Source organism: Pecten maximus, chromosome 5 (genome assembly GCF_902652985.1).
Source record: "Pecten maximus chromosome 5, xPecMax1.1, whole genome shotgun sequence".
Classification (NCBI taxonomy): domain Eukaryota; kingdom Metazoa; phylum Mollusca; class Bivalvia; order Pectinida; family Pectinidae; genus Pecten; species Pecten maximus.
The window spans coordinates 46,845,880-46,870,809 of NC_047019.1; the positions used below are offsets into that span (position 1 = coordinate 46,845,880).

General features: G+C 40.6%; 2 protein-coding genes across 2 annotated transcripts in view; both read left to right on the forward strand.

Annotated features, from left to right (window-relative positions):
• LOC117328193 overlaps nucleotides 1-7,530 on the forward strand; it is a 22,534-nt gene extending 15,004 nt beyond the window's left edge. Inside the window, exons 5-10 of the mRNA XM_033885610.1 lie at nucleotides 1,867-1,940; nucleotides 2,875-2,981; nucleotides 3,315-3,501; nucleotides 4,209-4,372; nucleotides 4,520-5,217; nucleotides 7,456-7,530. Of these exons, the coding sequence (XP_033741501.1) occupies nucleotides 1,867-1,940; nucleotides 2,875-2,981; nucleotides 3,315-3,501; nucleotides 4,209-4,372; nucleotides 4,520-4,980 (993 nt within the window). The 3' untranslated portion in view covers nucleotides 4,981-5,217; nucleotides 7,456-7,530. The remainder of the gene's footprint in view (nucleotides 1-1,866; nucleotides 1,941-2,874; nucleotides 2,982-3,314; nucleotides 3,502-4,208; nucleotides 4,373-4,519; nucleotides 5,218-7,455) is intronic.
• On the forward strand, nucleotides 5,063-24,278 carry LOC117328490 (dual specificity protein kinase Ttk-like). The gene is given in 10 exon segments (XM_033886026.1): nucleotides 5,063-5,217; nucleotides 7,456-7,561; nucleotides 14,393-14,434; nucleotides 14,436-14,623; nucleotides 14,965-15,134; nucleotides 17,765-17,976; nucleotides 18,755-18,931; nucleotides 19,321-19,402; nucleotides 22,455-22,585; nucleotides 22,941-24,278. Coding segments are annotated over 10 exon segments (1,275 nt in total). The 3' UTR covers nucleotides 22,953-24,278.
• Nucleotides 24,279-24,930: the final 652 nt, after the last annotated feature.

Genomic DNA, 24,930 nt, shown 5'->3' on the forward strand with positions numbered 1-24,930 from the left:
TGACATCACTATATATTGAACTGTATTATCTCTGACTGTCATAATTCGTAACTATGTACACTTTATAAAGAAATGAAAGCACTTATGTTTTACAACTTATCATGTTTTCCAGTCTCTTAACTTTTTCAATATATATTTATATAATACTGGTATTTGAAAAATTGTATCTTATTATATCATCACCAAAAATGTACTGTGACAACCTGAGTATTGGCAATATTATTGCACACCCCTGCTTTTGGTTACGTGACAGAGTCTTCAAAGTAAGTGTGACTGTTGGGTATATGACAAAGACAACAAAGAGAAACTGGGTACACCTTATTTTATTTTCCCCTCTTTTTTTGGTAGTTTATTTTTATTTATTTTATTTTTTTTTAAATGAGGGTATAAAAATATTCACAAATGTCTGAAACTTTTAAACATAGAAATTTTAATATTGCAAATGAGTTCATATTTCCAGATAAAATATTTCATTGTGTTGCTTTTTATCAGTCTAGATTTTTCAGCAACATTGCTTTTATTTTACCCTGGAATTATGGCACTAACTCCCAAAATTGACTCTGATTTCTGACTTTCAAAAGGCCTTTAATTTGTATATGATGACATTAGTTTTAACTCACTACATCTGGAGCAAAATTTTGCTCTTTATGGTATTCAAAAACCCCAGTCTTGGAAAAGATGAAAAATTAATGTTGTATCAATTAAATTATTTATCAATATCTGCATTTGCAAAAAAAAAAAAAAAAAAAAATATAACAGTTTTTAGTTATAAGAGTAGTCTGTTAAATCTAAACCAAAACAGGTAATCACTTCTTTTTTTTATTAAAGATAAAAGATAAAATTTTAAAAATTTTAAACCCAATATTCATCATCCATGGTTTATACAGACAAGGAAAGGTGCTTTAAATTGGGGTCAGTGCTGGAAACTGGAATTTGGGTGTTAGTGCTAGAAAAGTACTGGAAATTGGTATTAGTGCTGGAAAAGTACTGGAATTTGGTATCAGTGCTGGAAAAGTACTGGAAATTGGGTGTTAGTGCAGGAAAAGTACTGGAGTTTGAGGTCAGTGCTGGAAAAGCACTGGAATTTGGTGTCAGTGCTGGAAAAGTGCTGGAGTTTGAGGTCAGGAGTACTGGAGTTTGAGGTCAGTGCTGGAAAAGCACTGGAATTTGGTGTCAGTGCTGGAAAAGTGCTGGAGTTTGAGGTCAGTGCTGGAAAAGTACTGGGATTTGAGGTCTGTGCTGGAAAGGTACTTGAATTTGAGGTCAGTGCTGGAAAAGTACTGGAATTTGGTGTCAGTGCTGGAATAGCACTGAAATTTGGTGTCATTATAGCACTGGAATTTGGTGTCAGTGCTGGAAAAGTACTTGAATTCATCAAAGTTTACTTGCTGAAAACATGCTTTTTCAGATTCCTTAAAAATGAGTAATTTATCACAAGAAAATTATAAAAAGATTTTAATCATCAGCATGATTCACTTTAATTGTCAATAAAATCCTGATTGTGTTGTTTGGTTATTTATCACAAATGCAGTCTTTTGAACACTTTACTTACACTGCACAATTTTTTATTTAAAAAAAAAAAATATATTGAGAAAAATTGCTTGAATTTTAGTACGAAAAATCTGTACGAACCATGTTATCAGAGTTATCACATGCAGACAGTAGCATACTGGTTATATGACAAATCCATTAAAATCTATACTACATCCTCAGTCTTTTGATGGCGGCTATTCTGATGTGCTATGATGGTGTGTGGCCTTTATTCATGGAAGTAAACCTACAGTCAAATATTGTATATGTCAATTGAAATCGATAAAACACGTTGATGACACTGAAGATGCTGTACCTATACATTCCTATTTACAGGTAATTGATGTTGTGAGTAATAAGAGGAATGAGGCCTATGCCCAGCTCTTCATGGAATGTGCCAAACTAAAAAGGTAAGCACAACCCCGAGGACACTGGTGAGATTCACCTTTTGGTGGACATTGCTGTGTCAGTGTTAAAATTTTCAGTGTTATTACTGAATTCAGTATTTTGGAAATATATCCCCCATATATACATCAGCTATTTCAGTATTTTAAGGACTGGACATTTTCAGTCTTTCATACAGCCATCACTTTTGTGCCATCAATTTTTCGTCCTTCAAACAGATATTTTTTGTAATAACCTACCCGTAAGTACCCTCCAGTCCATCAAATTGAAACTTCCTACTTCCTTAATGAAATAGCTTTCTTGCCATTGGTTAACAGGACAGATACCTAGTAAGAAGGTCAAGGCCATCATAATTGTTGATTAGAAAATTGGTTTCTGCACAACATGAATCAACATCATATGTTCTTATGTATGTCTATGTCAGCAGCTCTATATTTGTTTGAAATAACTTCATGGCACTGTGTACATGGATCAAGCTAGTACATTAGTACTGCCTTTGCTATGGAAAGGTTGTCATTTTGTCTCGCCTGCAAAAAAGTAGCAAAACGAGACTATGGTGTTACTTTTCGGACTGTGATGGCAGCATCAACATTTAAGTTTCATGCTCAGATCCATTGGTCAAAGTAAAAGTTCAACTTTAATTTAGCTCAGTATATAGTTAGATCATGTTGTGGACATGCAATTTAACTCGCTAGTCTCAGGAACTGCTGATGCGATCCTCACTAAACTGGGGTCATCAAGTGGCAGCAGGGACATTTATGTCTTACAGACATTTTCTAGTTTTTTCTATAGGTTTCCTCTCCATCCGACTTGTATGTATGTAAATGCTTGTCAGTGCTATAGTGGCTTCTTTCCTTAAGAGATTAGGATCTTCATTGCTTTAGCAGTACTCATTATACTTGTTTTAAGATTATTTACTGTATTAATTTTCCATCTCAGTGTGTTTTGCCCAGAAGATGCCATTCAGATGATGAATCAGGCCAGAGCCATTGTCCGAAGGTTTGCTATGGTCCATGTGATGGCTGCAGAGTTTGAATATAAACAAGGTAGGCTAAATACCACAAGCAACAACTAAACATTGTATGTACCTGTGTGTTTCTGGCTTCTTTAATACAAGAGAAAAAAATCTACAAAATTAATTGTGATTTTTAACTCACTGGAATGAAACCAGGGAGCTTTTACTATACCCCTGGCGTCAGCAGCGTCTGTAGACCGCTAGGTTTAAGTGTTTATAAAACTGTGTTGTGTCAATGCTAATGAGGATACAGCTTAGGTTTTTGACTTATGTGTTTTATAACAATACCTTTCCATTGGTATTATATTTGCAGACCTGTTGACCTTAACAAACCGTTACCTAATTTTAAGTGTTGACATTCCAGATGATGAAACCAAAGCCAGAAAGATATTGGAAAAGGCCTTATTGTTTGGAGCAGAGCCATCCAGTATGATAGAAACTGCCCTGGAGCTTCTGACTGAAGGACAGGAGAGTCTGCTGAAGGAGCCTGGTCAATCAAAGCCCAGCCAGCCAAAGCCTAGTCGACCAGTACACCCTCCTCCCCGATCCAAGTATGTCGACATGTCTACAATAATGAAAATACTGCAATGGGAGATCTTTCTCTAGTTACCATTAGTAAAGGGAGATGGCCAGCCTTACTCACTTTCTCTAGTTACCAATAGTAAAGGGAGATGGCCAGTCTTACTCACTTTCTCTAGTTACCATTAGTAAAGGGAGATGGCCAGTCTTACTCACTTTCTCTAGTTCCCATTAGTAAAGGGAGATGGCCAGCCTTATTCTCTAGTTACCAATAGTAAAGAGAGATGGCCAGCCTTACTCACTTTCTCTAGTTACCAATAGTAAAGGGAGATGGCCAGCCTTACTCACTTTCTCTAGTTACCAATAGTAAAGGGAGATGGCCAGCCTTACTCACTTTCTCTAGTTACCATTAGTAAAGGGAGATGGCCAGCCTTACTCACTTTCTCTAGTTCCCATTAGTAAAGGGAGATGGCCAGCCTTACTCACTTTCTCTAGTTACCGATAGTAAAGGGAGATGGCCAGCCTTACTCACTTTCTCTAGTTACCATTAGTAAAGAGGAGATGGCCAGCCTTACTCACTTTCTCTTGTTCTCCAGGGTTGAATTGTGTGGTGTTGATTTGAGCATTTGTAAACATACCATTATAGCTAACTGAAAAGTGGCCAAATACAACCATTATGTCCCGTCATACATTAATAGCTCTCGTCTCCTAATACAGAAGTATCTATTTTGTGTGTTAGGGAACCAGCCCGGATCAGAAAGATAAACCTGCCATTTAGAGAAGTGGAAGGGGACTTGAATGGTGACAAGGAAAATGACACTGGCCTCTCTCTCGATCATCAAAATCAGGACACAAACACTGTCCACCCCCACGATCCAAGACAGCAGGACACACACACCAACTGTAAGTTCTTATCAACAGATCCTCAGTACATTCTGATGATATCTATCACATTAATTAGATGATAACTGTGCAAAGGACTGAGGCTAGATAACAAGAAAACTGGCATGATTTGACTGGTGATTTCATAAATTGTTGATGTTTTTACAGATGCTCTTGGCTCAACATCTATGACCCACTCCTCTGGCTACTGCTCTTTGATGGACATAAGTATTCCTACAGAAACTAAAATGTCACCCCCTCAGTCTGAGGACTACAAAACTCCCTTACCCTGTGAAGAACACCTGAAACACAAATCCCCTAAGGATCCTGTGCTGACAGAGAGTGGGCCACATCAGGAGGTAGCTTCAGCTCGACGACCATTACAAGTGTTGGAGGGTCCCCCAAAGCCAATGGACTGGCAGCCTGTCTTAGCACCAAGGATGAACCTAGAACAGATGTGTTGTAATCAAAATAATCATGATTCTAGCCAGCCACCTTTGTCTTCAGAAAAACACTTTCCAAAGTCTCACCCACTTGTTCCTCTAGAGAAACATAGTAACCTTCCAAAGTCATTTTCTTCTTCAAGTGTTTCTGTGCCTATGGAACATGACCAGGGTCAACCCTATTAAGACAAAATCAGTGTCGTCCAGTCAGCTTCCTTGTAGGGAACCCCACATTAAACCTATCGTACCAGAGCCTCATCGTGGTACTATGACTGATGTAGAGGAACCCAAAAATAGGCTAAAGGTGCTCCAACCTCCGAGATCTCCACAACCCACTACGGACAGCAGAGTCCCTCCATTGCCATCAGTTCCTCCCAAAGGGATAGCCATGATGGGGCCTACGCCAGTCAAACAAAACACAAGGTTTGTTATTCACCATTGTTTTTGGCTTTATTAAGACTCTTTTATCTGCTTTAGTGGATAGTAATATTTAGGTCACCTGAGACAAAGTCTCAAGTGACTATTCTAATCCCCTTTTGTCCGCCATCGTCCGTCGTGTGTCCGTAAACAATTTACATTTTCGACTTCTTCTCCAAAACCCCTAAACCAAATTCAATGAAATTTGGCAGGAAGCTTCTATGGCTAAAGGTCAACCAAAAGTGTAAATTATATGGTCCCCACCCCCCAGGGGCCTGAGGGGCGGAGCTAAAAAGGGTCAAATTGACTAATCACATTTTTGACTTTTATTTGTTTTATTTCTATTGGAATTCATTCTAATTTGGTAAACATTGTCAGCATGGGATGACAGTTTGATGGCATGCACATGTTGGCCCTGACTGACCCCCAGGGGCTGATGGGCGGGGCTAAAAAGGGCCAAATTGACTGAAATTTCAAAAATCTTCTTCTCTACTCTCAGATATGATGGAATCAAATACACTTCATAGATGGCAGGGTCTGAAGGTGCTTTACCAAAATTGTGAATTTCATGACCCTGGGGTCTCAAGTTTGCCCATGGGGAATCGAAGGGGTAAACTTTGTTATTATAATTTATATAGGGAAATCACATTTTTGACTATAATTTGTTTGATTTCTATTGGAATTCATTCTAATTTGGTTAACATTATCAGCTTGGGATGGCAGTTTGAGGGTATGCAAATGTTGGCCCTGACTGACCCCCAGGGGCTGATGGGCAGGGCTAAAAATGGTCAAATTGGCTGAAATTTCAAAAATCTTCTTCTCAAGACCGAAATAAGGTACAATCAAATACTCTTCATAGTTGGAAGGGTCTTAAGGTGCTTTACTAAAATTTATTAATTTAATGACCCTGGGGTCATAAGTTTGTCCCTGGGGAGGGGTTAAATTTTACTATAGTTTATATAGGGAAATTACATTTTTGACTGATTTGTTTGATTTCTATTGGAATTCATTCTGAATTGGTTAACATTATCAGCATGGGATGAAAGTTTGATAATATGCATATGTTGGCCCTGAGTGACCCCTGGGGGCTGATGGGCGGGGCCAAAAAGGGTGAATGAAATTAACTGAAATATTTCAAATCTCAGGTGACCGTTAAGGCCCATGGGCCTCTTGTTAATATTCTCTATAATTATTGCATTTTAAACATCATTTCTAACTTACAAGAATATATGTAGTCTATATCTGATGGTATCTATGTGTCCATTTCTAACTTACAGAAATATATGGTAAGCATTTGGTTAGTTAGATCATTGAACTTTCTTCATTCCATGATAGATCGTTATTGGGAAGCAGAGGCTATTGTGTAAGCCCCAAAACAGTGCATGTTTCATTTGTGACATAAGTTTGCATCAGAGGCCTAAATATTTAGTCTCTCGATCTCAACCATATTTCGTGCTTGACTGGCTCTCTGCTGGATTTTGTTAGTTTTCAATGCTGTAGTTAAGAATACTTGAAATAAGTCTAAACTTGACCACTACATCAATGAAACATACATACTTAATACCTTTTGCTTATTTTACTGGTGAATATTTTGAACTAGTAAACAGTAAATTGGAGACAGGGATGGGGCTCATTGTGGAAAATAGAAGTTAAATAGGTTCAGCATTACTGAACAAAAGGCAATAACAAATTATGACTTATTTTATCATGTTTATGGGTCTATATCCATATGAATGATACAGGCCATATGTGCCTTTTATCATTGTGAACATCTCCTTGTACTGGTAATCATATATATAAGATTACTGGTAGTTGGTCTTCAGGAAACGGAATCATCAGTTATTTTGATGATGTGGCACCAGGCAAATGCAGAATAAACAATTGTATCTAATTATACATAACATTTAGATAAAGAAACGTGACAATAGCTGACCATATCCTACAATGTGTTTTACACTGAATGTATTATACTACACATGTTTTGAATGGAAGTTTGATGCAATACTTTGTCTCACCAGACATGTGATTATTATTTATTACGGCAGACAGTAGTCTGATTATACACCCTAGCTATCACCTTATTCACTAGACATGTGATTGTTGTTTATTACAGCAGACAGTAGTCTGATTATACATGTACACCTATCACCGTATTCACTAGACATGTGATTGTTGTTTATTACAGCAGACAGTAGTCTGATTATACACCCTATCACCTTATTCACATGAAACCTTGTATTACAGACAGCTGACCAGTAGTCAAATGGTAACTCCCTGTATGAAAGGGGTTCCTGCTCCTGCTGTACCCAGCACACCTAGTCCGGTAAGTGTATCCAACACACCTAGTCTGGTAAGTGTACCCAACACACCTAGTCCGGTAAGTGTACCCAACACACCTAGACTGGTAGGTGTACCCAACACACCTAGTCTGGTAAGTGTACCCAACACACCTAGTCCGGTAAGTGTATCCAACACACCTAGTCCGGTAAGTGTACCCAACACACCTAGACTGGTAGGTGTACCCAACACACCTAGTCTGGTAAGTGTACCCAACACACCTAGTCCGGTAAGTGTATCCAACACACTTAGTCTGGTAAGTGTATCCAACACACCTAGTCCGGTAAGTGTATCCAACACACTTAGTCTGGTAAGTGTACCCAACACACTTAGTCTGGTAAGTGTATCCAACACACCTAGTCCGGTAAGTGTACCCAACACACTTAGTCTGGTAAGTGTACCCAACACACCTAGTCCGGTAAGTGTATCCAACACACCTAGTCCGGTAAGTGTACCCAACACACCTAGTCCGGTAAGTGTACCCAACACACCTAGTCTGGTAAGTGTACCCAACACACCTAGTCCGGTAAGTGTATCCAACACACCTAGTCTGGTAAGTGTATCCAACACACTTAGTCCGGTAAGTGTACCCAACACACCTAGTCCGGTAAGTGTACCCAACACACCTAGTCCGGTAAGTGTATCCAACACACCTAGTCTGGTAAGTGTATCCAACACACCTAGTCCGGTAAGTGTACCCAACACACCTAGTCCGGTAAGTGTACCCAACACACCTAGACTGGTAGGTGTACCCAACACACCTAGTCTGGTAAGTGTACCCAACACACCTAGTCCGGTAAGTGTATCCAACACACTTAGTCTGGTAAGTGTACCCAACACACCTAGACTGGTAGGTGTACCCAACACACCTAGTCCGGTAAGTGTACCCAACACACCTAGTCCGGTAAGTGTACCCAACACACTTAGTCCGGTAAGTGTACCCAACACACCTAGACTGGTAGGTGTACCCAACACACCTAGTCCGGTAAGTGTATCCAACACACCTAGTCCGGTAAGTGTACCCAACACACCTAGACTGGTAGGTGTACCCAACACACCTAGTCTGGTAAGTGTATCCAACACACTTAGTCCGGTAAGTGTACCCAACACACTTAGTCTGGTAAGTGTACCCAACACACCTAGTCTGGTAAGTGTACCCAACACACCTAGTCTGGTAAGTGTACCCAACACACCTAGTCTGGTAAGTGTACCCAACACACCTAGTCCGGTAAGTGTAACCAACACACTTAGTCTGGTAAGTGTATCCAACACACCTAGTCCGGTAAGTGTATCCAACACACTTAGTCTGGTAAGTGTACCCAACACACTTAGTCTGGTAAGTGTATCCAACACACCTAGTCCGGTAAGTGTACCCAACACACTTAGTCTGGTAAGTGTACCCAACACACCTAGTCCGGTAAGTGTATCCAACACACCTAGTCCGGTAAGTGTACCCAACACACCTAGTCTGGTAAGTGTACCCAACACACCTAGTCCGGTAAGTGTATCCAACACACCTAGTCTGGTAAGTGTATCCAACACACCTAGTCCGGTAAGTGTACCCAACACACCTAGTCCGGTAAGTGTACCCAACACACCTAGACTGGTAGGTGTACCCAACACACCTAGTCTGGTAAGTGTACCCAACACACCTAGTCTGGTAAATGTATCCAACACACTTAGTCCGGTAAGTGTACCCAACACACCTAGTCCGGTAAGTGTACCCAACACACCTAGTCCGGTAAGTGTATCCAACACACCTAGTCTGGTAAGTGTATCCAACACACCTAGTCCGGTAAGTGTACCCAACACACCTAGTCCGGTAAGTGTACCCAACACACCTAGACTGGTAGGTGTACCCAACACACCTAGTCTGGTAAGTGTACCCAACACACCTAGTCCGGTAAGTGTATCCAACACACTTAGTCTGGTAAGTGTACCCAACACACCTAGACTGGTAGGTGTACCCAACACACCTAGTCCGGTAAGTGTACCCAACACACCTAGTCCGGTAAGTGTACCCAACACACTTAGTCCGGTAAGTGTACCCAACACACCTAGACTGGTAGGTGTACCCAACACACCTAGTCCGGTAAGTGTATCCAACACACCTAGTCCGGTAAGTGTACCCAACACACCTAGACTGGTAGGTGTACCCAACACACCTAGTCCGGTAAGTGTACCCAACACACCTAGTCTGGTAAGTGTATCCAACACACCTAGTCCGGTAAGTGTACCCAACACACCTAGTCTGGTAAGTGTATCCAACACACCTAGTCTGGTAAGTGTACCCAACACACCTAGTCCGGTAAGTGTATCCAACACACCTAGTCCGGTAAGTGTACCCAACACACCTAGACTGGTAGGTGTACCCAACACACCTAGTCCGGTAAGTGTATCCAACACACTTAGTCCGGTAAGTGTACCCAACACACCTAGTCCGGTAAGTGTACCCAACACACCTAGTCTGGTAAGTGTACTCAACACACCTAGTCTGGTAAGTGTACCCAACACACCTAGTCCGGTAAGTGTATCCAACACACCTAGTCCGGTAAGTGTACCCAACACACCTAGACTGGTAGGTGTACCCAACACACCTAGTCTGGTAAGTGTACCCAACACACTTAGTCTGGTAAGTGTATCCAACACACCTAGTCCGGTAAGTGTATCCAACACACCTAGTCCGGTAAGTGTACCCAACACACCTAGTCTGGTAAGTGTATCCAACACACCTAGTCCGGTAAGTGTATCCAACACACTTAGTCTGGTAAGTGTACCCAACACACCTAGTCTGGTAAGTGTATCCAACACACCTAGTCTGGTAAGTGTATCCAACACACCTAGTCCGGTAAGTGTATCCAACACACCTAGTCCGGTAAGTGTACCCAACACACCTAGTCCGGTAAGTGTACCCAACACACCTAGTCCGGTAAGTGTACCCAACACACTTAGTCCGGTAAGTGTATCCAACACACCTAGTCTGGTAAGTGTATCCAACACACCTAGTCCGGTAAGTGTATCCAACACACCTAGTCCGGTAAGTGTACCCAACACACTTAGTCCGGTAAGTGTATCCAACACACCTAGTCTGGTAAGTGTATCCAACACACCTAGTCCGGTAAGTGTACCCAACACACCTAGTCTGGTAAGTGTATCCAACACACCTAGTCCGGTAAGTGTATCCAACACACTTAGTCTGGTAAGTGTACCCAACACACCTAGTCTGGTAAGTGTATCCAACACACCTAGTCCGGTAAGTGTACCCAACACACCTAGTCTGGTAGGTGTACCCAACACACCTAGACTGGTAGGTGTACCCAACACACTTAGTCTGGTAAATGTATCCAACACACCTAGTCCGGTAAGTGTACCCAACACACCTAGTCCGGTAAGTGTACCCAACACACCTAGTCCGGTAAGTGTACCCAACACACCTAGTCTGGTAAGTGTACCCAACACACCTAGTCCGGTAAGTGTACCCAACACACTTAGTCCGGTAAGTGTATCCAACACACCTAGTCTGGTAAGTGTACCCAACACACCTAGTCCGGTAAGTGTACCCAACACACCTAGTCTGGTAAGTGTATCCAACACACCTAGTCCGGTAAGTGTATCCAACACACCTAGTCTGGTAAGTGTATCCAACACACTTAGTCCGGTAAGTGTATCCAACACACTTAGTCTGGTAAGTGTACCCAACACACTTAGTCTGGTAAGTGTATCCAACACACCTAGTCTGGTAAGTGTATCCAACACACCTAGTCCGGTAAGTGTATCCAACACACCTAGTCCGGTAAGTGTACCCAACACACTTAGTCCGGTAAGTGTATCCAACACACCTAGTCTGGTAAGTGTATCCAACACACCTAGTCCGGTAAGTGTACCCAACACACCTAGTCTGGTAAGTGTATCCAACACACCTAGTCCGGTAAGTGTATCCAACACACTTAGTCTGGTAAGTGTACCCAACACACCTAGTCTGGTAAGTGTATCCAACACACCTAGTCCGGTAAGTGTACCCAACACACCTAGTCTGGTAGGTGTACCCAACACACCTAGACTGGTAGGTGTACCCAACACACTTAGTCTGGTAAATGTATCCAACACACCTAGTCCGGTAAGTGTACCCAACACACCTAGTCCGGTAAGTGTACCCAACACACCTAGTCCGGTAAGTGTACCCAACACACCTAGTCTGGTAAGTGTACCCAACACACCTAGTCCGGTAAGTGTACCCAACACACTTAGTCCGGTAAGTGTATCCAACACACCTAGTCTGGTAAGTGTACCCAACACACCTAGTCCGGTAAGTGTACCCAACACACCTAGTCTGGTAAGTGTATCCAACACACCTAGTCCGGTAAGTGTATCCAACACACCTAGTCTGGTAAGTGTATCCAACACACTTAGTCCGGTAAGTGTATCCAACACACTTAGTCTGGTAAGTGTACCCAACACACTTAGTCTGGTAAGTGTATCCAACACACCTAGTCTGGTAAGTGTATCCAACACACCTAGTCCGGTAAGTGTATCCAACACACTTAGTCTGGTAAGTGTACCCAACACACCTAGACTGGTAGGTGTACCCAACACACTTAGTCTGGTAAATGTATCCAACACACCTAGTCCGGTAAGTGTACCCAACACACCTAGTCCGGTAAGTGTACCCAACACACCTAGTCCGGTAAGTGTACCCAACACACCTAGTCTGGTAAGTGTACCCAACACACCTAGTCTGGTAAGTGTATCCAACACACTTAGTCCGGTAAGTGTATCCAACACACTTAGTCTGGTAAGTGTACCCAACACACTTAGTCTGGTAAGTGTATCCAACACACCTAGTCTGGTAAGTGTATCCAACACACCTAGTCCGGTAAGTGTATCCAACACACCTAGTCCGGTAAGTGTACCCAACACACCTAGACTGGTAGGTGTACCCAACACACCTAGTCCGGTAAGTGTATCCAACACACCTAGTCCGGTAAGTGTACCCAACACACCTAGTCTGGTAAGTGTACCCAACACACCTAGTCCGGTAAGTGTACCCAACACACCTAGTCCGGTAAGTGTACCCAACACACTTAGTCTGGTAAGTGTACCCAACACACCTAGTCTGGTAAGTGTACCCAACACACCTAGTCTGGTAAGTGTATCCAACACACCTAGTCTGGTAAGTGTATCCAACACACCTAGTCTGGTAAGTGTACCCAGCACACCCAGTCTGGTAAGTGTATCCAACACACCTAGTCTGGTAAGTGTACCCAACACACCTAGTCTGGTAAGTGTATCCAACACACCCAGTCTGGTAAGTGTATCCAACACACCTAGTCTGGTAAGTGTATCCAACACACCTAGTCCGGTAAGTGTATCCAACACACCCAGTCTGGTAAGTGTATCCAACACACCTAGTCTGGTAAGTGTACCCAACACACTTAGTCCGGTAAGTGTACCCAACACACCTAGTCCGGTAAGTGTACCCAACACACCTATTCCGGTAAGTGTATCCAACACACCTAGTCCGGTAAGTGTATCCAACACACCTAGTCCGGTAAGTGTACCCAACACACCTAGACTGGTAAGTGTACCCAACACACCTAGTCCGGTAAGTGTACCCAACACACCTATTCCGGTAAGTGTATCCAACACACCTAGTCCGGTAAGTGTATCCAACACACCTAGTCCGGTAAGTGTACCCAACACACCTATTCCGGTAAGTGTACCCAACACACCTAGTCCGGTAAGTGTATCCAACACACCTAGTCCGGTAAGTGTACCCAACACACTTAGTCCGGTAAGTGTATCCAACAGACCTAGTCCGGTAAGTGTACCCAACACACCTAGTCTGGTAAGTGTACCCAACACACCTAGTCCGGTAAGTGTATCCAACACACCTAGTCCGGTAAGTGTATCCAACACACCTAGTCTGATAAGTGTACCAAACACACCTAGGATGGTAAAGCTTAATAAAATAGTTCATGTCTTTCTGCTAGGATGCCAGAAAAAAGGTTGGTAGGGTGGGAAATCTTTTCCTTTTTATTTTATTAGTTTTTACCAAGGTTATAGAGACAAGCAATCTTGACTTTAATATTAAATTCCACAAGTCACAAAGTTGGATTAACAATATAATGCATTTCCTGAAGTCTTGAAAAATCCCCTACATGTACCAAGCCTCTATATGATTTTGCATAATTCCTGTATATTCAAGGTCGCATTATACGAACTATCACTTTGTAAGATATAGTCTACGGGCCCCGGTGGGGTAATTTTCCTGTTTGAATGAACCATCGTCACTTCAAAAACACTGTACATTGTGCTGAAAACAACTCACCAGTTCAACGGGGGAAGCCATATTTAAATGGTTTCATACTGTGTGTGACAAAAATATTCCCGTGAACAGACCAATACTATCATGGAAGGCAGATGAACTTGCCAAAGAACTTGGGTATGATGATTTCAAGTCGTCGAATGGTTTTATTGAACGTTTTCAAAAAAAGAAGGTGTATATCAAGTAAAGTGAGTGCTGGGTGAAGTTCCTCCGTGTCCGAGGAAAGTGAGGAAGAGTGGTGGAATATAGTTGGTGATATGATTGAGAATTACACTCTAGACTAAGGTTATAGACAAGCAATCTTGACTTTGATAGTACTTCCTTGAAAATGCCGAAAAAAATCTTTGGGGTAGCCACAAAAATGCAGGGTCGTTAGGGCTAGCGGAAACACTGTCAGGTATCTTTTTAGGCCTAACCCACTAAACTTACAATAGGTAAATAGCTTGTAACAGAAATGAGGCTGTAGGTGTAACGGAGACAGTGGTGCTGTATAGTGTGTTTACCCTGTATTGTTTACAGATGATGAAGGACTTTACTGTGAATGGTAAACAGTACTGGGTTCCTGAAGTTGGTCGGACGAGGAGGGTCGAGTAAGGTGTATAAAGTACTGGACTGTAACCTGGAAAACAGGGCCATTAAAGTGGTGGACCTGGCAGATGCTAATGAGCAGATTCTGGAGGGTTACCGGAATGAAATACACCTTCTGGAGCGTCTACAGTATTGTTCCAAGGTCATCAAGATGTATGATTAGTAAGTAGAGGTCATTTAGAATGAAAGATTAGACCTGATTAGTGCAAGCTTAATTAGAAGAATGCTTCAAGTGTGACAATTGCTCAAAGAAGATTTACACTAAAATAATTATATACATTGTATGTTTATACTGCTGTATACACAATGGTAAAGAACCATAATATCTTCGACAAGTTTTAATTTCAGGGTTTTTGGGTCAAGTCCAAGGTCACTTTTACTATTTGTATTGGGGGCTGTTAGGGGACATGTATTGCTTGAGCAATACCCAGAATTCTTGTTGGCCAAATTTGCGTTGTTGATGAAAACATTAATACAACATTTTAAACACATTTTTCTACTAGTGAATATGATGAAGAAAATAGCAAGCTGTACATTGTAATGGAACATGGAACTGTAGACTTTGCCAACTTCATAAAAAATAGACTAAAAGATGAAGGACATCTGTCACCAAATACCATTAAGTTTTACTGGGAGGACATGCTACAGGCAGTGGGAGCTCTTCACAAACAAGGTAAGAAACATGATCTTTACAAAAGTGGTATGAAACAAAGCTCACCACTAGCATGGTAAGAAAAACTACATGATAAACTCCATTAACACTGAAATCAAAAAGCTCTCCTCAAACGTGGTATAAAACAAGCTCTCCATAACCACAGAAAGAAAAACCAGTATAAAGCAAGCTCCCCATTACCCAGAAAGAAAAACCAGTATAAAACAAGCTCTCCATAACCACAGAAAGAAAAAACAGTATAAAACAAGCTCTCCATAACCACAGAAAGAAAAACCAGTATAAAGCAAGCTCCCCATAACCACAGAAAGAAAAACCAGTATAAAACAAGCTCTCCATAGCCACAGAAAGAAAAACCAGTATAAAACAAGCTCTCCATAACACAGAAAGAAAAACCAGTATAAAGCAAGCTCCCCATAACCACAGAAAAAAAAACAAGTATAAAGCAAGCTCTCCATAACCACAGAAAGAAAAACCAGTATAAAGCAAGCTCCCCATAACTATGGGGAAAAAACCCAGTATAAAACAAGCTCTCCATAACCACAGAAAGAAAAACCAGTATAAAACCAGCTCTCCATAACCACAGAAAGAAAAACCAGTATAAAGCAAGCTCCCCATAACTACAGAAAGAAAAACCAGTATAAAGCAAGCTCCCCATAACTACAGAAAGAAAAACCAGTATAAAGCAAGCTCTCCATAGCCACAGAAAGAAAAACCTGTATAAAGCAAGCTCATCATAACCACAGAAAGAAAAACCTGTATAAAACAAGCTCTCCATAGCCACTGAAAGATTTGATACTTAAAATGAAAGTAGAATACTACGTTTCCAAGATAGAGGCCTACAAAAATGGGCCATGCTTGTTGAAGTGATCGAGGCAAAACCTAACAATAGCTTGTTTCCGTAACAGAAATTTTGATAACAATAAAGGGGTTGCATTGCTTAAATCAGTCGATAGTGAAATGCTTGTACAATGTTTATCAAATCAATGTGCAATTCAATATTTAAGAATTAAACTTAGTCATATTATGCCAGTTCAAGTGAGCTTAAAAAAGCATTTCTGCATCTTTCAGCAAAACATTAATGTAACCATAGCCTTTTTAGGTCACCTTAGCGAAGCTCAGTGACCTCTTTGAATCTGTCTTTGTCCATCGCCTGCATCATCCATCATACATGGCTAGTTAACAGCTTCACTAAGCTTGGCTGAAGGTCTACCAAAACTGTAAATTATATGGTCTCTACCTCTCAGGGGCCAGAGGGGTCAAAAGGAGTCAAATTTATTGATATTTCAAAAATCTTCTCCTCAAGACCCAAATATGGCAGACTTATGTACTTTTCATGGATGGAAGGGTCTTAAGGTGCTAAATCAAAATTGTAAATTTCATGGCTGTGGGTGTCACATTCCCCCTGGGGAGGGGCTAAATTATACTTTAGTTTATATAGAAAACTCACATATTTTAGCATAATTTGTTTCATTTTCATTGGAAATTGGTAAGCATTTGGTCAGGGCTAATTTTTCTCGATGACATGTTATCAGACAATGTCAAGGTGTGGTGTAAAATAAAAATCTCCAATTGAGTATCGGTAACTTTTTCACTGCATATGAAAGAACATGATCCACTAAAACAGAACGTGCGAATTTTATGATTATGATATGAAAAATGAGGGAGGTATGGCACTTTGAAAAAAATACAAGCAACTTTTTTCCCCTGCCAAAACTAAAAAATCTCCCGAAATTGCACTTAAAAAGTTTCTGCTCTTATACACACAGGGCTTGATGTTTGGTACATTGATAGCATGTATGCAGAAATGGTACTTTGAAGAATGTTTTACCGACAAAACTCAAAATTATCCAAAAATTGCAATTCAAATGTTTTTCTTTCATTACTGTGACACATATACACTTGATAATTAGCACATCTACAGCATGAGTTGTTGGCTGCAATAGTTGTGCAAAAAATTTACCTTGACCAAAGGGCAGTTAACAAATGACTACCGAAATGAAGATAAAAAGAAGAGATACCATAGGTATAGACTATGAAATCGGCCATCAGATGGATGACATATCAGATCATATCCTGGATGTAATTTCCATGTTTTGAGTCTTCAGGTGATTTATCAAAATTGTACATTTCATGGACCATAGATTTTGTTTCTCCGTGGAGAGGTGCTAAACTTTACTATAGTTTATGTAGGAAAATCACATTTTAATGGAAATGATTCAAAGTTGGTTAGAATTATGAAGAGGGGCGAAACTATACTACTATTTATACAGGAGCTGTTTAAAAATACATAGAAGATAGAAGATATATGTTTAAGACTCAGGTGACCGTTAAGGCCCATGGGCCTCTTGTTAAAGATTCCTTAAATGATTTAGGATGATTATCAGTAAAACATCGAGGAAGGCACTAAAAACTGTCTTATTTCTTGCCATTTTATATTTAAATACTACTTGCTATTCTCTTTTATTTCAATCCCTCATGCATAGCATCCATGAGTGGCCTTAGCACTTTGATTACTCTATGGTTAGTTTATTGAAAAAATGTAAATTAAATATGGTTTGTAATTTGGTTTGATCTGACCTGAATGCACCCTGAATATGTACCCAATAAATATAAATCTACGATTTTTACAGGCATCATTCACTCGGATTTGAAGCCATCCAACTTCCTGGTCATTGATGGTACACTACGTCTAATTGACTTCGGGATCGCCAAGTCTATCCAGTGTGACAAAACAAGTGTAATGGTAGATACACAAGTTGGAACCCTCAACTACATGTCTCCGGAGAGTATTGTGGACTCGTGTGGAGGGGAAGGTGGGGGTCGCTCCAAACCCACCTACAAGGTATTTATACAGGTGTCTGCCTGAATCTGAAGATAGAGGTCTAAAGTGTATATCCTACAGGCTATTTACCCAACCTCCTCCTGTGGTCTGTACTGTAATTTACTGTAGATATCCTGTGGGGCATAAAATGTAGCATATTGTAAAAATGTTTCAAGAAACCCTGCAGCACCAGTAGATTACTGGCAGATGATATGCAGAATTTGATTCTTCAAAAGTGATAATCTGCATGTTTTTGGCACTCAAAATTGGTGCCCAAAGTTCTGTACATCAAAGTGAACAAATATACTGTTGTGTATATAGTGTGCAATTCATATAAATACGAATTAGATAGATTAAGATATGTAATAGTGTAATATTTCCATGTACCTAGCACATAAGGAAATCAAAAAAGCATAGTATACAGTATTATACAGTCCACTTGTCCAGCCAGTGAAAAGTGTCTCAGTCTTCATATGCTGTACATTTGTGGTGTGAAGGACTATTGAGTTTGCCCTGATTTATGACTCCACTACAGTTAAGGTCATTTGAGTTACATCTGTGCTGAAAACAACTTCTAAATGTTCCTCATACTTACAGTAGTGATATTTGGCTTGCTGCTTGCTAGGATAGCATGATATCAAATTAATTTGAAGAACTTAAACTGATTCACAAAAGTAAAATTTATGAAAACTCCTAATCAAAGATCTAACAGTTGGTAATATTTAGACCTAGAATTGCTTTTGTTCAAAGGAATTGAATACGTGAGTTATATATGTCTGTTGGGCCTCTTGTTTTGTAGCTAGGTGTGAAGAGTGACATTTGGAGCCTTGGTTGTATCCTGTTCTATATGGTGTATGGCCATACACCCTTCCAGAAAATAACAAATACATTCATCAAACTCAAGGCTATCATCAATCCAGACTACCCAATAGAATTCAAGGACATCTCTGACAAAAACTTACTGGACACGATACATGTAAGACCTTGCTACTATTACAGGGCCGAGAGGCAGATCCTAAAATTGGTAAATGTAATATAATTTCATTTTGGTTAGTAATGCAGCCTCTAAGCCTCTTGTTTTTGATTAGTGTTCTTTCATTAATGTTATAAAACTGTGAAGGTTAATAATTCCTTATACAAACATCACCCCATTTACCTTCACAAGCACACAGTATGGGCTTTAAACAGCAATGCACACACTCAAACACCTGTCAACATGAAGCTGACATATCAGTTCATGGTGTGGGGTTTCCCCAATGACATGATTCTCCTATTTAGATTTATAAACAGGAATTTTCTCAGACCAACATTTCAGTGTGTTTCTAAGATTTACATTTAATAATTTCACCTGGACTTGATTTACAGAAATGTCTGATTCGGGAGCCAAGAGAGCGTGCCAGTATAGAGGACCTTTTAGCACATCCCTACATCACAAACCTGGATAGAGGTGTGTACTGTGTAGTTCTACAACAGGAAGTAGGAAAGTGAAAAGGGCCATATTATATTTTGTGCTATTTCCTACAATGAGTATGGTTTCTGATTTAATGTCCTATTGACGTATAAATAATGCATTTAAGGATCCACAAGTCACTGATCACCATGGACATGTTATATTAAATGAAGCTGAGGATTGTATAGTATACAAATATATCATGCATGTCTGTGCAATAGTCCAGAATATTTGATGCCAGGTACTGGTAAACGACACAGGTGTTCAATAGTTTGCACGTGACAATATTCCATAACGTCGCAGGTGTTCAATAGTTCGCACGTGACCGTGCAATAGTCATTTTAGCTGTGCAATAGTTCTAAATATATCTTATGCGTATAGTTAAGGAAAATCCAATGCATTATTGCATTATTGTTGACAATTTTTATCAATACAGATTTTCAGGGACTTGAAACTCCTGATGTTTTGTAATGTTGACCTACCATAACAAGTAGGTCGCTGCATGTCACAGATATGTTTGTAAGCTGTATCAAATAACCGGAGATCAATACAAGCCCATAGTACTTTTTAGGTCATCTGACCCGAAGGCTGTTTGTGTCCATCTAGACACCTATCCTCATAACTATATCCCTAGTTGTTTGTGTCCCCCTAGACACCTATCCTCATATATCCTTGACTGTCTGTGTCCCCCTATTAATCTATCCTCATAATTATATCCTTGACTGTTTGTGTCCACCAAGACACCTATCCTCATATATCCTTGACTGTTTGTGTCCACCAAGACACCTATCCTCATATATCCCTGACTGTTTGTGTCCCCCTAGACACCTATCCTCATATATCCTTGACTGTTTGTGTCCCCCTAGACACCTATCCTCATATATCCTTGATTGTTTGTGTCCCCTAGACACCTATCCTCATATATCCTTGACTGTTTGTGTCCACCAAGACACCTATCCTCATATATCCCTGACTGTCTGTGTCCCCCTAGACACCTATCCTCATATATCCTTGACTGTTTGTGTCCCCCTAGACACCTATCCTCATATATCCTTGACTGTCTGTGTCCCCCTAGACACCTATCCTCATATATCCCTGGTTGTTTGTGTCCCCCTAGACACCTATCCTCATATATCCTTGACTGTTTGTGTCCCCCTAGACACCTATCCTCATATATCCCTGACTGTCTGTGTCCACCAAGACACCTATCCTCATATATCCTTGACTGTCTGTGTCCCCCTAGACACCTATCCTCGTATATCCCTGGTTGTTTGTATCCCCCTAGACACCTATCCTCATATATCCTTGACTGTCTGTGTCCCCCTAGACACCTATCCTCATATATCCTTGACTGTGTGTGTCCCTCTAAACACCTATCCTCATATATCCTTGTTGGTGTCTCCCTAAACACCCATCCTCATATGACCCTGATGGTGTCTCCCTAAACACCCATCCTCATGTGGCCCTGTTGGTGTCTCCCTAGACACCCATCCTCATATGACCCTGATGGTGTCTCCCTAAACACCCATCCTTATATGACCCTGTTGGTGTCTCCCTGGACACTCATCCTTATATGACCCAGGGTGTTGATGTCTCCCTAGACACCCATCCTCATATATCCTTGTTGGTGTCTCCCTAAACATCCATCCTCATATGACCCTGATGGTGTCTCCCTAGACACCCATCCTCATATGACCCTGTTGGTGTCTCCCTAAACACCCGTCCTCATATGACCCTGTTGGTGTCTCCCTAGACACCCATCCTTATGTGACCCTATTGGTGTCTCCCTAGACACCCATCCTTATGTGACCCTGTTGGTGTCTCCCTAGACACCCATCCTCATGTGACCCTGTTGGTGTCTCCCTAGACACCCATCCTTATGTGACCCTGTTGGTATCTCCCTAAACACCCATCCTCATATGACCCTGTTGGTGTCTCCCTAAACACCCATCCTCATATGACCCTGTTGGTGTCTCCCCAAACACCCATCCTCATATGACCCTGATGGTGTCTCCCCAAACACCCATCCTCATATGACCCTGTTGGTGTCTCCCTAAACACCCATCCTCATATGACCCTGTTGGTGTCTCCCTAAACACCAATCCTCCTATGACCCAGGGTGTTGATGTCTCCCTAGACACCCATCCTCATATGACCCTGTTGGTGTCTCCCCAAACACCCATCCTCATATCACCCTGTTGGTGTCTCCCTAGATACCCGTCCTTATGTGACCATGTTGGTGTCTCCCTAGACACCTATCCTCATATGACCCTGATGGTGTCTCCCTAAACACCAATCCTCCTATGACCCAGGGTGTTGATGTCTCCCTAGACACCCATCCTCATATCACCCTGTTGGTGTCTCCCTAGATACCCGTCCTCATATGACCCTGTTGGTGTCTCCCCAAACACCCATCCTCATATCACCCTGTTGGTGTCTCCCTAGATACCCGTCCTTATGTGACCATGTTGGTATCTCCCTAGACACCCATCCTTATGTGACCCTGTTGGTGTCTCCCCAAACACCCATCCTCATATCACCCTGTTGGTGTCTCCCTAGATACCCGTCCTTATGTGACCATGTTGGTATCTCCCTAGACACCCATCCTTATGTGACCCTGTTGGTGTCTCCCCAAACACCCATCCTCATATCACCCTGTTGGTGTCTCCCTAGATACCCGTCCTTATGTGACCATGTTGGTGTCTCCCTAGACACCCATCCTTATGTGACCATGTTGGTGTCTCCCTAGACACCCATCCTCATATGACCCTGTTGGTGTCTCCCTAGACACCCATCCTCATATGACCCTGTTGGTGTCTCCCTAGACACCCATCCTCATATGACCCTGTTGGTGTCTCCCTAGACACCCATCCTTATGTGACCATGTTGGTGTCTCCCTAGACACCCATCCTCATATGACCCTGATGGTGTCTCCCTAAACACCCATCCTTATGTGACCCTGGTTGTTGTGAGGATATTAAACCTCTCAACAACATTCTGTGAACAACTTGGTGTGTACTAGTTTTGAAGTTATGTTTTTTGTTTGCAGTAGACAAGGAAACGTTACCAAAACTAGAGTGTAAAGATGACCACTTAGAGCGCCTGGTCAAACAGCTGTCCACCAAATTTGCCTCGTCGCCATCTGGCATCCGTTCCATGGTGCAGAGTGCAATGATGAAGGTACAACACTTAAGGAAATGAAAACAATAGATCAAGGCAAATTGTATATAAAAAAAACATTTTGTTATCTCAAAGATGCAGGTGCACTATAGTAATCAGGTTGTTTGTCTGTCAGGTTTTTGTTTTATTCTTTTTGCACGATATTGATGGAAGTGAGCAGAGTATGTTTTTTTTAATTTTATATGATTCCCATGCATCTTAGTTTTGCTTGGTAATTTTTCGGGTTGATCGGATTCAAAATGACTGCTTATCAGCCATCTTGGATTTTAACATTAAAAATTAGTAAACATTTTGTTATGACATTATGAAGGTTTCCACTGACCAATTATTAATGATTTGATAATGTGTATTACAGGACTCGACATGAAGCTACCTTTGTGGAAGAATTCCTTGGAGACAGCAGATTTTCAGCATTCATGGAAGTTACGTTCTGCCAACATTGCAGTGGACATTGCTATAGATCAATTGTGATATTGTATGCCTTCAACTTTGTCGGTGTAGATCCTGATAGTGTGCTTTGTTAATCTTATCATGCAAAATATCCACTGCTGATATTTGCTTTAACCATTTGTTGCAACACCTGCTTCCTTAGACATTCTGAGTCACGTTTTCTGGCGATGTAAACAATACTATGGAAAGGACACTGTTTCCAACTACATTTTTTCCCTGCTCCGGCCATTTAAGATAGAAGTATCATTTAACCGAGACTTACCAATAATCGCTGATAAAAACTTTCTTGCAGCCTGAAAACCATTCAGTTATATTGACACTTCTATTTTACACCTAAATAGCCTAGGTGGTGGTAACTCAAACATAGTGGTATGTTGGAAGCTATATTAGATGTTTTAACTTTAGGTTCCAGTGAACCGAACTGTTTTAAGTTTGCAATTCAAGACTACAAACGATTGCCTTAGTAAGATTGGATTGTTTTGATTTGACTTGTTTAATTGTTAAACTTGTTTTACATCATGTATTTGATAAAATATCTAATGACTTTGTATTTACATGAACGATTGAATCCAAGAGGTTTATACTAGTTATCAGACAGTATGATGTATGTACGTACATGTGTTATCATCATTGTTGCATTGAACTGTCTAAAGTTCAACTACTATCAACATGGGATGCACATTTCTCTCTCTCTCTCGCTCGCTATCTCTCTCTCTCTCTCTCTTTCTCTCTGATTTAGAATCGGTTTTGTACATTATGCTCTTGTAATGCCAGTTTTATTGTGGTATTAAATGTATGTACAGCTTAACAAACAATTTTATCCCACCAATGTCATTTTTATCTTGGATATTGCTATGCTCACATTATCAGAAAGAGTCCCGGAATCATGCTCAGTCTTCACAGATACTCTACTTTATTCAATGATTAATGGAAACGGATACTTTATTCAATGATTAATGGAAACGGATATTTTTTCTTTTTTTTGTATGCACCAACTGCTGTAAATCATTTTACTGACCAGTTGTCATAGTGTCGTGTCTGATTACAATAATTGTTAGGTAGTGTAGGCTAGATAAATGTTATAGTAAATAACAGTGATGATAGCCTTATAAATCAAGAATTGCATGTTATGGTTATTGTTTTTACATTTGATATAGATGACCAGTTTGTACATGTTTGAAATATGGAACACAGACTATACATTTATAAGAAATATATGAATAAAATAATATATGAAATGTGATGTATTGTTTTGTTATAACAAAGTAAGATGTAAAATGACTTTTGTGACAAAAATAATTATCAGTTATTGACCGAATCAAAGGTTCTTTATTTTTATATTAGATATGAAACTTGTTTGCAAAATGTTGGAATTACATTATATTAATATATTGATAACTGGAAATTTCAGGGATTTAGCATGAGGAGGTAAACAAAATGATGAGTGCATTTGTTCCTGATCTGGTCTTCCCCGACTCGGAGACTTGATGATTTGAAATGAGTGGCTTTCTATTTCCTAGAATTCCCATGACACTACATTATACATTACAGTCAAACTTTATGTTGAAGCCTCTCTGTTTCCCAATCTAATTAAAGTTTGACTTGTAATTTCTGCTCCTCTACGATACACTGCAATTCAATACTGTATTGAAGAGTATCGTAGAGGAGGGGAAATTACAAGTCTAATTTAGATTATCTGTTTCCTAGCTTTAATCACATTTGGTTAAAATATGTTGACGTTGGTCGATATGGTTTAGAACACACCGACCTGAGAACTGGTCACAATCTAGGTGTGTTGGGACATTCCTGGTGTGCACAGCACATTTTCGTTTTGGGCTCCCAACGTCTGTAAATTTGCTATGCCAGCAATGGAAGGTCCAAATACACATAGACTG